Source organism: Leptosomus discolor, chromosome 14 (assembly GCF_034619465.1).
Source record: "Leptosomus discolor isolate bLepDis1 chromosome 14, bLepDis1.hap2, whole genome shotgun sequence".
Classification (NCBI taxonomy): Eukaryota; Metazoa; Chordata; class Aves; order Leptosomiformes; family Leptosomidae; genus Leptosomus; species Leptosomus discolor.
The window spans coordinates 19,244,315-19,257,915 of NC_141404.1; the positions used below are offsets into that span (position 1 = coordinate 19,244,315).

The 13,601-nt window shown below is 40.5% G+C and overlaps 1 protein-coding gene across 2 annotated transcripts; it reads left to right on the forward strand.

Annotated features, from left to right (window-relative positions):
• Positions 1-464: 464 nt before the first annotated feature.
• UQCRC2 (ubiquinol-cytochrome c reductase core protein 2) lies at positions 465-12,591 on the forward strand. 2 transcript variants are annotated; one of them, XM_086472781.1, is made up of 14 exons: positions 465-535; positions 2,076-2,168; positions 2,289-2,438; positions 3,706-3,770; positions 4,761-4,817; positions 5,174-5,298; positions 6,723-6,820; positions 7,247-7,304; positions 7,471-7,566; positions 8,454-8,653; positions 8,904-8,984; positions 9,537-9,613; positions 11,304-11,457; positions 12,347-12,591. In XM_086472781.1, exons 1-14 carry the CDS (start codon positions 500-502, stop codon positions 12,428-12,430), a joined length of 1,374 nt encoding a protein of 457 aa, XP_086328907.1. In that variant the 5' UTR covers positions 465-499; the 3' UTR covers positions 12,431-12,591. The 2 variants fall into 2 exon arrangements, with proteins under 2 accessions (XP_086328907.1, XP_086328908.1); XM_086472782.1 differs by lacking the exon at positions 2,076-2,168.
• The last annotated feature ends 1,010 nt before the right edge of the window (positions 12,592-13,601 follow it).

Genomic DNA, 13,601 nt, shown 5'->3' on the forward strand with positions numbered 1-13,601 from the left:
CTCCACGCCGCGCTTCCCTCACGGCCACGGCGGACACCCCCGCCCCCCGCCAGAACGGCCAAGGGCCGCGCCGCGGCTCCAGGCGAGCTCCGGTGCCCCGGGAACGGCCGCGCCTCCTCAGGCACCGCCTGTCGCCGCCGCCCCGCCTCAGGCACCGCTGCGAGGGAGGCGGCTGCGAACGCCACGAAATGTGTCTGCTGTGATTTATTGACGGTTCGCCTCAGCCCGGAGGAACCACCGGGACCCCGCGCCCGAGGGGCGGAACAGTCCCGCCCCGGGGACCGGGAGGCGGTGGCTCTCTGCGCATGCGCACGCCGCCCCGGAAGCCCGCGAGGTGTCGCTCTCTCCTTAAGGCGGGAGTCTAAGCACAAGCAGTAGAGTTTGGGCATTCGCTCGCTAGAAAGTCAAGGCGGCGCAGGGTGTGCTGGGAAGGCAGAGTCTTCCTCCGGGACAGCCATCTTGTTCTCCTCTCAGGAGCCGAGCTGAGGGGCGCGGAGGGATGAAGGGATTCCCGGTGGTCGCGCGTTCCCTCTCGGTGAGGGCTACATAGAGGCATCGCGCGCGGTGGGGGGAGAGGCACAGATGGTGGCGGCAGCGGTTGTCTGGGCCCCGGTGGCTGCTGGCGGGCTTGACCCTTGCCGGTCCCGGGGCTGGGAGCCGGGCTGGCGGACAGCGGGCGGGCGAGCGGGCTGCGGTCGCGCCTGTGGGGCTGTCGGCGAGGGACGTGGGTGGTGGCTAAGGCCGGGGTCGAGCTGGCCGGGCGGACGGCGGAGCGGGGCGGCGGGGGTGAAGGTCAGACAGGCCGCGGGCCGGGCCCGGGGCGGCCTGCGCGGAGCTTCGTTGTTGGGTGCTCCTGCCGGGAGACGGGCTCGCCGGGGCTTTACTCGGGGTCTCGTCCGGGAGCCGACGCCGAGGCAGGGCCGCTGTCTGGCCGGAGAGAGAGGCAGAGCGGTCTCCGAGGGGCTCCTTCTTCGGTGAGGAAGCTTCAGCTGCTTGTGGCAAGGTGGTGCCCTTGGCATGGGGGGCTCGGTTTCTCCCGGAGGCGCGGGGGGGCAGCGGGCTCGTTCTGCTGCAAAAAGTCTGGTTGAGCCTGCGGACAGCTGGAATGGCACTTGTGTTGGGTCTCCGCTAGAAATGCACTCGAGCAGGATGGCGAATGGCTTCTGGGTCACAGTATGTTTGTGAGTTAATTTTAGACATGTACTAGTAATTTATAAGTAATTAGCCTTTGAGGTTAAAATTAGGTTTCTTAACATATTGGCGGTGGGGGAAGAATGGAGTTTTTCCTAGACTCAAAATACACTGAACAGAGTCTGTGGCAAAGCAAGGGGAATTCTGTCATTGGGATCCCTACAAGTGAGTGCAGCAGTGCTTCAGTCCCTCTGTTTTTACTTTAAGATGCATAGGAATAAAGGAGGGGTTTTTTAATGTGAGAAGAAGAGTAATAAATAAATTTATTTTACAAGCATAAGAAACTTGGAAAGGAATAGCATTTCTTATTGGAAATCAATAGTCTTGTCACTCCTGTTGCCAGCTACTGAAGGGAAGGTTCTCGCAATGTTCACCTCTTCAGTTTGAAGGCCTGTTTCTGGTTATTACTCTGCAGTTTAGGGACTTTCTTACATGTCCCCTTTGTATGCAGCCGTCAGTGCAGACATGAGGTGACTTTTTAGGAGTTGAACTGCCTACACGTAATAAATGAGAAACTTATCTCCAAAGTTGTGTTCTGCATATGTGGATTGCTGTAGCGGTTTGTTCAATTAATTGCTATGCAGTGGACCTACAGACTGTATAGTATCAGTGGATATTCCCACTGCACAACAGCGAAGAGAAAAAAAAAAGCTTTCTTACAGTGATATTTCTTGAACTTCCAGAGACCTTATTTAAGTCAGTGCACGGGTTCCAACAGTGATGCAAAAAAAAATCAGATGAATTACAAGGGAATCACGTTTTTTACTCTGGACCTTGAAGTCGTTAATTGTATTGCTACTTTAAAATTAGTTGCTTTTTCAGTATATAATGGAACATGTGATGAACTAATTCAGGAAATCCATTCTTTTATGCTTTCTCTCTAGAAGAGGCTTTACTCACTTAAAGTAGCTCCTAAAGTTGCAGCCTCAGCAACTGCAGAACGAGTGAAATTATCTCCAGAGTCTGAGGAACTTGAGGTCGGTACAAATAGTGGTATTTTTCTCTCTCCTTTTTATTTATTTTTTAAAACTCAGTCAAAGCAGAACTGTGACAGTGCTTCCAGTGGATGGCTAAACCACTTTTTTTTTTCAATACAGATCACAAAATTACCAAGTGGCTTAGTTATTGCATCTCTGGAAAACTTTTCTCCAGCTTCAAGAATTGGCGTGTTTATTAAAGCAGGCAGCAGATATGAAACCACTAGTAACTTGGGAACTGCTCACTTACTTCGTCTTGCATCTAATTTGGTAGGTATTTGTTCTCTTTGTTACTATGTTGGCAGTAGATGAAACGGTGGAAGGTTTATGATAGCAAAAAGAAATAATATGGTAAAATTTAATGTAAGAGGTCTCATAAAGTGGGAAACAATGTACATTTATTCTTGATTTCCTGGTTCAAGTGCAGGAGAGATTACTTCCTGGAAGTCATGGCTTCCTGGAAGACAGGCAGTGATATTTATTTAGAATCATGCTCTCCAGTAGTGTCTTAAATTACTTGTCTTTCTAATATATATATATATATATCAAGCAATGCATGTAAATCATTTTATTTAAGCTGCAGTAAAAGTTAATTTGGGTGACTGATAGAAACTCAGTTTTGTGTGTGTGTAATGTTTCTGAATAGTTTTTCTTACTATTGCCATCAAGATATTTTAAGCTCCTTGTTTTCCCTTTATGGTTCATGTCTAGCATCGGTTTTACAAGATGCTGTGGGGACAGATATATATGGACAGGTTCAAAAAAGAATCATGGATAGCATGTCCTTAAACAGTAGCTGAAAGGAGTAACTCCTGTCAGTACTGCAGGAGCACCATTGAACGGATTGTGGGATGTTCTGTTTAACCAGCCTCTTCTGTGGCCACTGTCAGGTACAGAATGTTGGGCTGGATGTCCCACAGGCTTGACCCGCTGTGGCTGTTCCCCGTGGTCCTGTTTATCTCAGCTGGTCTCTGGCTTCAGCGGCAGATGGAAGCACGGCCTCTCGCACATCAGCCAGGCGGTGATGCTGAGATCTACACAGCGCCGCTGACAGGGCTCTGGCTGCTGTTGTGTGGGTTCAGTCCACATCCGTTTCGGTCAGGAAAAAAACCCAACCACTCCAGCTGTTTATTACCTCCTTCCCAACTGCTGCCCGAAGTTACTTTCCTCAGACTGCTGTCAGCATAACAGTATGTGTAGGCCCTGGCTTTGTCAAGCTTATCTAATTCAAAGAATCCTGTTTAAACATTCAAGCAAACCTGGATCATTGTAGAATGGGGCTTGGGAGCAAATATGTGAGCAATTTCCAAAGGCGGAAAATTGGAGAGGATGATAGAAATGATTGGGAGTAGGGGTGCAGTAAGCTGGCTCAACTTCTCAAAATAGCTTTTGTATAAATGAATAAACAGTTACTGTTTCATCTTTGCCTGAGCACTGAACAACCTCAGGAAATCAGTTCTTAAAGTAGCTAGAATTTTAAGTTGCTCTTTTTTCTTTTTTTTTTTTTTTTCCTTTTTTCTTTTTTTTTTTTAAATAGACTACTAAAGGAGCATCTTCTTTCCGGATTACTCGTGGCATTGAAGCTGTTGGGGGTAGCCTAAGGTTTGTAACCACACATAAAGATAATCTGTCTTGGTAAGATGCAAACAAGCTGAATGACTAAAGGAAACTTAGAACAATAAGCATAAGAGTATGTAGGTGGATAAGCTCAATGTGGTAATGGTATTTGAATGGGGAATGTTGACAAGGAACATCTTTTGTACTTCTCATTCTGTTGAGGTTCAAGAGTGCACCCATGATTTGTATTTTAAAAACACTTTTCAGTTAACAATATGTAAATGTTGTGTACCTGGAAGAAATGTAACTCGTCCACAGAAAGCTTAATGTCCTTTCTGCCTTCCTGGCTTCAAGACTAAACTTCCTGAAGTCTGTAGATATTTTTTTTCCCTCCATCTTTTGTGAGTAGATACCACTCATCATACTGCAATTTTGGTAACAATTCAGACAGTAGTTGGCTTTCCCAATTTGAGAGTTTAAAGCCTAGAAAACAAGACTAAGAGAAATAAGAGGGATCTCACTGTGCTTGCTTTCTTGCAATGTATCTTGAAATCAACGAGTAAGATGTTTTACATACAATTTGGTTAAAAGCAGTGCTTTATATAACTTGAGTGTACCCTTTTTTGTTCCTGTTAATCACAAATGTGTTGAAGCAAATGGAAAAGACCAACTGTGTTTTGCCCAAAGAGAATAATTTCTAAATTGCCTTGTTTAATACATACACACATTTTTCTTCAGGTTTTGCTATTCAGCCTTATTTGTTGTTTTATCTTGAATTATTGTGGTATCTTAAATTCTGAAGGTCACAAGACACTTGTTATTGCTTTAATATTTAAGATACAAGTTTCAGTTACGTCTTTTTGCTGTGTGTGTATTATCACTCATTTAAACAGTCATCTCGAGCAGATTTAAGGTTAACTAAATATAGAATTTCTAGTCAGTATCTTGCTGACGAATTCAATCAATGGGGAATATGTGTGAAAATCCAATTCTGTGTTCTCTGCTGAAATGGATTTTGTATTTTTTCTCGTTTAGTGTGTACTCAACAAGAGAGAAAATGACTTACTCTGTTGAATGCCTGCGTGACTATGTGTAGGTATCTAGATATGCTGTAAACTGAATTACTGCATTCTTTACAAACTGCTCTGTAATAAAGACCTGCTATTTTACAGGGTAGGAGTAATGAGTATTTTCATGTCTTTATAGTAAATCAATAAATTACTGTATTAATATTCAGCTTCTGTATCATGGTACTGAGCATAAAAATGCTGCCAAACTGAAGTTGCATTCCCATACTTTGTACAGCAGTGCTGAGAGCTGCTCTGGCTCGAGTGATATATTTTGTTGTTAATGTGTTGCTTACAGATTAGTTTGAATTGCTTTCAGCTTCAAAAGAAATACATGCTACTTCTGCTGTGTTTAATGCCTTTGTAATTTTTTTTCTCTAGTGACACAGTAATGGAGTACCTTCTTAATGTCACCACAGCGCCAGAGTTCAGACCATGGGAAGTAACTGATATTCAGCCGCAACTGAAAGTTGACAAAGCAATCGCGTTTCAGAATCCTCAAGTTGGTAAGTGTATTTTCTGATCCACTGCATTTGCTCCGTGGGAGTTCCTTCAAAATGATAAACGAAAACCAGAGTTTCCCTTTTGCTCTGTCACAGGACTATTTCACTTTTCAGCTTTTTCCTGTTGATAGGTATGGTCTTTGTGGTGTTATAGAATTTTTTTTAATAAATCCACAAGTTTTTCCAGCCTGTGCATAATAACATTTAGCAAGTAACAGGGTGAAGACTGCTTACACTGTTCTCCTTGACAGCTTCCATTTTACCTTCTTGTTTTGAAGTACAACCAAAGAACATGCAAGTCATGACTGTTGTTGGCAATATATTTGCAGCAGCTTATGTTCTGAAAACAATACCTAGGTATGACTCATTGATGTGGAACCAGTATTCTACAAAAGACTTCTTGAATTTCTATGGTTATTTTGGTATAAAAACAGTATTTTCATTACAATGAAAATGGATTCCAGTTTTAGGTTTATAAATTTAAGTTTGTGTGGTTTAAAAAAAAAAAAAGGAAAAAAGCAAACACAAAGCCTTGGCCAAACCAAGCCTATTCCAATATATCTTGTGTTACTTAACTGTAGTCATTCAAGTTCAGCCAGGTAGTTTTACACAATAAACTTCATTTGTACTACGCTCTGAAGCACGCTCACCTTCTTAACCCGGGAAAGATGGCAACACAGTGTTGGGCTTTCGGAAAATCTCTGGCTTCCATTGAAGTGCTGCTGGTTTTTTTAAATCTGAATCAAGAACAGTCTTTGTTTTTTAAACTTGTATCAACTACAGGTTGGTTTCATAGTAATTTAATATTTTCAGTTACAGTTATGTTCAGAATCAGAACTATGAAGAAAGTGTCATCTTTCTCTTGAGAATTTTTGAGGATATCAAACAGGAGTGAGTAGAATGCTGTTGGATGCGGGAAGAACCTAATGAGAAGAGAACTGAAGGCACTAGCATCCTTCATCTGAATAGGGAGATAGATGAGACATCACACAAAGCTACAAATACTATAAACAGCCTGTTCTTTCTCAAGCTGAAGAACAAGGGATGCCTACAGTGAAGATGATGATGATAATTAAATAGGATGTTGGGGTTTGTTCTTGTTTGCTGCTGTTCCCGCTCCCCCAAACATGGATTGCATTTTTAGCTTGCTGTTGAGGCTAAAAAGTGTGGAGCATGTGCAAGTTATTAGATTTTTTTTTTAATAAGTTACAAAAGGATAAAAGCTCTTAGACCGGATTCTGTTGCCTGAGGGTTTGGATGAAAAATTCCATGTGTATTGGATTATTCCAGACCTGCTTTCACAGATGTTGTGGTCCTTAAAGTGGAGCAGAGCTCTGCATCACTGAGATAACATTTAGTTTCGTTATAATCTTCATTAAAAGTGGCTCTTATGTTAATCATCATCACCGCAACTTTGTTCCTCTTAGGAGTGCTGGAAAACTTGCATGCTGCAGCTTATAAGAATGCTCTGGCAAACCCTTTATATTGTCCAGATTACACAATTGGAAAAATTACTTCTGAACAGGTAGGATTTTTGTGTTGTGTTATAAATCTGTTTCAGTTTCTTTGTTAAGGATGGATGAGAGAGAAAATTAATTTAGTAAATATACAGTCAGTATTTGCTATCATACCAGTCTGGTGTTAAAGTAATTTATGTCCATGCAGCTTTTAGTATTGGGTACAGAACTCATGTTCATAGTTAGAGAGATGGTTAATGTCAGTGCCTTTCTGTTGGTAGGAAGGCTGTCAATGAACTGCAAGTATTGTACGGAAATGTTTTGTGGTTGCCACCAGAGAATGCATAAAATGCTAATTGTGTAGACAGTTCCTTTTGGAAGCATTGGAATTTGCTGTGTTTAGAAGTATAAGGCTGAACAGTGGATGTCAGAAACACACTTGCCACTTTTGTTCTTTATACAAAATACCCTAAAATGTGAATTTACTGTTGCAGCTTCACCATTTTGTACAGAACCATTTCACAAGTGCAAGAATGGCTCTTGTAGGAATAGGTATGTATGTTCTTTATTGGACACTGCAATTCATAAGGGAAAAACTACTGTAGAAATCAGAGTTCTCTGTAGAAGTAAAATGTTATGGTACACTTTAAACACTCTCACGTAACTGCTGTAGCTTTTCAGTGCCATTACGTTGCTTGGAACAACTGTTGTATTGCAGGTGTAAAGCACTCGGACTTAAAGCAAGTTGCAGAGCACTTTCTAAATATCCGAAGTGGAGCTGGTATTTCTAGTGCCAAGGCTGTCTATCGAGGGGGTGAGTGTGTTTCTTGTGTCTGTTCTGAGTGACTGATTTTCTGTTTATTATAATTGTATTATTCAAAGTTGCAACTGAAAACTATATAGTTGTACTAAATGCTGTGTGTGGGAAATGAGGGTTCAGAGGCATCGCCCATCTAAATAAGCAGAGGATTATTCCCCACCATGGAAAGTTCTGGGATAAAACTGAACCTGTATCTCCAACAAAGCTTTACCTGCATTTATTCCATAAAGTGAAAAAACAACTGACATGGTTTCTCTTGGCACTTTTGGGAAGATTCCCTTTAGAGTAGATTAAGGACTGTCTAGAAGTGGTGGTAGGCTTTCTTTTTAGGGAAGATCTGTTAGAATATCATCAGCCTTTCATAAAAGACAAAGCAATGCTTAGCTCTTTCAGAGCAGTGTCTTGTACTAATACCAACAGCTATTCTTTAGTTGGAGTATTGGATCACTCTAGACAAAGGGAAAAAAGTAGTTTCCAACATTTAATATTTGACTGGAATAACTTCAGTTTCTATAAAACAGGATAAATATTAATGAACAGAATGTGCGCTGCTTGTCTGGATATTTGTTATCTGGAGGCTTGCTGAGTTTTATCCTCTCGTACTGTGTATGGTTTAGGATTAGGTTCAGATAAGGCATAGTAAGGTACTTGGGTTTGTGCTTGCAAGAAAATTTTTGAATGTAAGGGACTTTTTTAAAATGACCTGCAGCCTATTAACAGCTTCTTGCTGTCTTCCTGAGGGGACATGCCATAACTTCACATCCTGGCTTGTCTCTCATGAAACTTAACTCTTGCCTAGAAATGTTTCCTTTCCGTACCTCTGAACGTACAGTAGTTTCTAACTGAACACTGCATTACCTTTTATTCTGTTGTGGGTTTAGGAGAAATCAGAGAACAGAATGGTGATAGCCTTGTCCACGCTGCTATTGTAACAGAAGGAGCTGCTGTTGGGAGTGCAGAAGCAAATGCGTTTAGTGTTCTTCAGCATGTTTTAGGTGCTGGACCTCTTATTAAGAGGGGAAGCAATGTTACCAGCAAATTGTCCCAGGGCATTGCTAAAGCAACTACCCAGCCATTCGAGGTAAGTTCAAAGGGTTGCAGCACTCTAATATTTTAAGTAAAATGCATATTATCCTTTGAGAGGGTGTACTACCTCTGGCTAGAATCTTAATTAGTTCATTCTTGCACAAGTTACAGTATTTCAGAGAAGGCCTTCCAGAATTAGCTTCCTGAATTACAGTGGTTTAGATTCTAATAGTAATTATTTTCCTACGTTTGATGCTGAGTTGTTCTGATACTTGAAAGAGTTGATGATAATATTTGTTTTGCAGGCTTCTGCATTTAATGTTAACTACTCTGATTCTGGGCTCTTTGGGGTTTATACCATATCCCAGGCTCCAAATGCTGGGGAGGTGAGTTGCTGATTAGATTTTAAGTATTAATGACATAACCCTCAAACTAGTGTTTTGATTTGAGATAGTGACTGATTAATCTAAAAAAAAGTCAGTTCACCTGGTTTCTTGTATAAGAGTGCTGGGTGTTCGGTTACGGCTGAGCTCTGTCAGCTGGGAATGAGACGTGCTTTCTGGGAAGTACGAACACCTAATATGAACCAGAGCTAGGAAAATACCTTGAATTGCCACTGTAATTGCTGATACATGTGTCAGCCTAAGTATGTCATGAGGAACATGCTGGCTTTTGAAAGTGAATAATCTCATGAAAAGTAGTGAGACCGTACAAATTAATGCAGTGTTACAGTTTAAATCCATTGGGGTTTGTGTCTGTCTTGGGCGTTTATTACAGTGGTTTTAGTTTCCTTGTAAAGCCGTTGGGAATTGAGTCCAGGCAGACAATCCTAACGTGGCCAGCTGCTCTCCCCTGAAGTTTCTAAGATGTCAGATAATAGAAATAACACGTTGAAATTTAATGCAGGGAGAAATCTTAAATGATTTCATTTTCCTTAGGTCATTAAAGCTGCTTTGAACCAGGTAAAGGCAGTTGCTCAGGGCAGTGTCACTGATGATGATGTCACAAAGGCAAAGTAAGTGCATGTAAGAACTGTCTTGTGTGTCGCCAAGAGTTTCTTAACGTGTAGCTATTTGTCAAACACTTAGACTGTTCTGTACAGTAAGGCTTATCGTTGCTCTGTAATTACTTCCATGGGGAACTGCTCGCTTTCTTCGGTTAAAACTGAAGCACTGTCAATACTTCCCCCCCCCCAAGCTATACTGATTCTCTGCTAGTGGTATTTCTTAATAAAAACTTGCTAAAGAAGTGTTAATGTTTTCTGAAAACGGTTTCAATGTAAGAAATTAGCAAGTATCAGCAGATGTTGTCTTTTCAATCATACTCTGTAGTATTAAGATGTATTTAAATTAGAATCCTAAATTGCATTATTTAAATAATTCCCTTTACAGTCGCACTGCAGCAATTCCCAAAACAATTATATTAACGAATCTTTTGCATCTTCAAAGAATATTAGTAATGAGGGCCTGCAAGTGTAAAGCACTGAATTAGTGATGTTACATCCAAGTGCTCAAAATGCATGCCCCTAGGAATATCTGAGATGGGGGAAAATTACTATTAGAGATGCAGTAATACCAACAAAGTTTTAGAGTTTCTGATTTAGAGGGTTGTGCACGTTAGTTGGTGCTTGATCTCCAAGTAGAGTTAAACTGCACTGAGCCTCTAAAACCGTAGTTGTGCAAAACAGCAATATCATACAGATTCACTCAGGTAGCAGAATTAAATATTGACTGTTGCATATATAAAATACTTACAAGACTCCATGTAAAGCTTGATTGCACACAACATGATAGCCTGGACACGACTGGTTGTGCCTTAGTCACTAGTAGCTAAATAACGAATTCTGGACCTTTATATTGTGCGTTATTAGTTTTGTGCGTTGGTTTTTGTTTTGTGGTTTTGTTTTGGGTTTTTTGTGACAAAGCTGCCTGGTATTAGGGAGTTACAGTGCTATGGCTTTTTTCTCTTTTTTGAGTTTCCATTCTGGAATGGCTTCACATATTTTCTATATTGCTTTTTTTCCTTTAGTGGTCAAAAATAAATACCCCAAAACCAAATTCAAGGTCAGTGGTATTTGCAAACTCTTGCAATTCAGTAAAAATACCAAGCTACTTAATCATGTGTTGTTGGAATAAACCATTTTCTGCCATTTTGTCTTTTAAAAAACAAGGACTAGCTTATAAAAATAAGATTTTTGTATGTAGCAGTGAGACTGCGTGAAACAGAAAAAACAGTATGAAGTTGCCGTCTTTTAACAGAAAGAACATGGAACTATTGCACAAGGAGCTTAACTGTTTGCATTCACTGCTGCTTTGTTTCTTACAACAAAATTCTACTGCTTACATCTGGTTTTGATCAGAAACCGGAATCAATTTTAAATCTAGCTGTTAAACTTGATGGATTAGTTTGTCTAACTCCTGGGGTACCTGCATTAGTTACTTCAAACCGAAACAAATCCTGAGCCAGAGATCATTCCAAGGCAGTAGGTGTTCAAGTACCCTGTTGTCTTCCTGCTGGGACTATTTGTGGTGCCTCTTCCCTAACTACAGAATTCCTCCATACTTGAAAAGAAAAACCTTTCAAAATGGAGAGGAACCTTGAAAACTTAAAAAGCACAAAAAACTCCTTGTACTTACGGGGGCAGTGGGGAAGGTAGTAACAGGACTTCCATGCTCACTCATCCTTGCTGCTTTGTTTGATGACAGAAACCGGCTGAAAGCCACCTATTTGATGTCAGTGGAGACTGCAGAAGGGTTACTGAATGAAATTGGCTCCGAGTCATTGGTTTCTGGCACACACACATCACCATCTGTTGTTGCTCAAAAAATTGACTCTGTGGCCACTGCTGATGTTGTGAATGTAAGTATGTGGTGTTGGCATCCACAGGTGTTCCTTAATCCCTGTGTAAGGTTTTTAATACAACACTGGTGCTCATTTGTGTGTGTTTATAAACACACACACACACCAGCTTTAAAAAAAAAAAAAAAAAAAAACAAACCCAAACAGCAACCCAGTTACAAATCCCAGCTGCCTATCTTTTGATGTCTTTGCTTACTTTATTAACAGAAGACCCTTCAATCCAATACACGGTAAAACTAGTGTAGCTGGGAGTATGTGAAATTCTAACCTACTGCACTTAAATTTACTGAAAACTGCCAACTAGTATTTGTGACAAACTTGATATTAGTGCCAGTACAGGCACTTCTGTGTCAAGGCTTTTAGGATTCCTGAGCCTGGAATATTTGGTGTGCATAATAAACAATTAGGCTTTCAATGATAAATTGATGTAACTGCATTGCTATTCCAGATTATCTTGTTGCTTGTACTTGAAGCAAACTTCATACAGAAATCCATCAGAAAGGGAAATTTTAAGATATAAAACTTGTTTTTTCAGTCATCACTAATTTGTGTTGCAGTAGCATCTAGCAATAGCTTTAGTAGTAAGGAGAGATCTACTGTATCTTGTGGTGTAATAATAAATCTAGGAATAACCATTTTCAGAGTTTATGCCTTTTATATCCAACTGTCATTCTGCCAGTCCTGTTTAGATTATAAAGTAACAAGGAGCTGGTTTAGAAGCAAGTAAGTTTAGAGACAGCAAAAGGAAAATTGTTTATTTGATGAAGTACTACAGTAGTGTTGGGATTTGTTGTTTGTTTTAATAACATGAAGCTGAGGCTATGAGCAGCAAGATAAACTCTGTTATAGTGAATATTTCCTTATATCCATCTTTCTGGTTTATTTTCAGGCTGCAAAGAAGTTTGTCAGTGGGAAGAAATCAATGGCAGCTAGTGGAGATTTGGGAAATACGCCTTTTCTTGATGAGCTGTAAAAACAAAACTGGGATGTGGATTCAAGATGGACCTGAGCTCTAAGTCACCTACGTTCTAAATAAATTACTACTAACTTGTTATTTATGAATTCGGTTCTTTCAGAAAATGAATCAGGACTAATTGTGAGCTTGCACTCATCAAATAAAGTGCTGAGTTCATACATTTTGTGTTGAGTTTTTTCCACTGAAGAGGGTATCTAAAATGCTGATGTCTGGCTCTGTACACTGAAGGTAAAACTACAGTGAGAAAACAAGGTGACTTTTAGTCACTGTAAAAAATAGGTATCAAAAATGATCACCGTGATGCAAATATTGTAATTGCCACCAGTTGTCCATGTGTTCTTGAATGTTCACCAAAGTTCTTGATAGAACTGTTTCCGTCATCTTTGTGTCAAGTAAATGAAGAAACTTATCTTCAAAGTTTAATATATTAGACTTTCTGAAAGCTCGCACCTGCTAGGTGCCTGGGGCTAGCAGCAGTGGTGTTTCTGAATGTCTTCACCACAAGTAGCATTGATGGACATCTTTGAGGGGAGGGAGGGCATTGCTAAACCAGCTTTATATAGTTATATATCATTTCAAGTATCTTAGAACCTTTAGATTTTTTGGAAGTCTAGGCATGTATTAAATGAAAACAGATACAATACAACTTCAGAAATCTAGGTTTTGAAGAAATCAGGTTTTGAGCTATTCTGAAACAAAGGCAAATTCTTCCAGCTAGGATGTATCCAGTACAGAAGAGGAGGAGGAACTGGCCTCGCTGTTTTCCATAGCCCTGTCTGAAGGAGGTCTAGCACTTCTAGAATCAAACTTAAGATTGCACAATGCATCAACATCAGTATGGAGTACAGCATCACAGACATGGTCTGTGCCTCCTCTAAGTGTCTGGCCTGTATCAGATACCTGCCAAATTTTGGATATTGGTGGTAACTTACCAGTGAACTCTCCACAGCATGACAGGGAAGATTTATACCAAAAAGTTTCCAAACCCTCATCATCATCACCACTGGACCCGGTACAGTTTTCATCCTCAGTGTCTTCATGTGTCCTGAAAATACACAGCATGGTATTACTTTAACATAGTAATTTAGTTAACTAATAATGGCATCTTAAGTTTTTTTTCAAATACATGTTTTAAAGGCAAGTTTGTTAGTTCTGAAGCTCCTCTAAT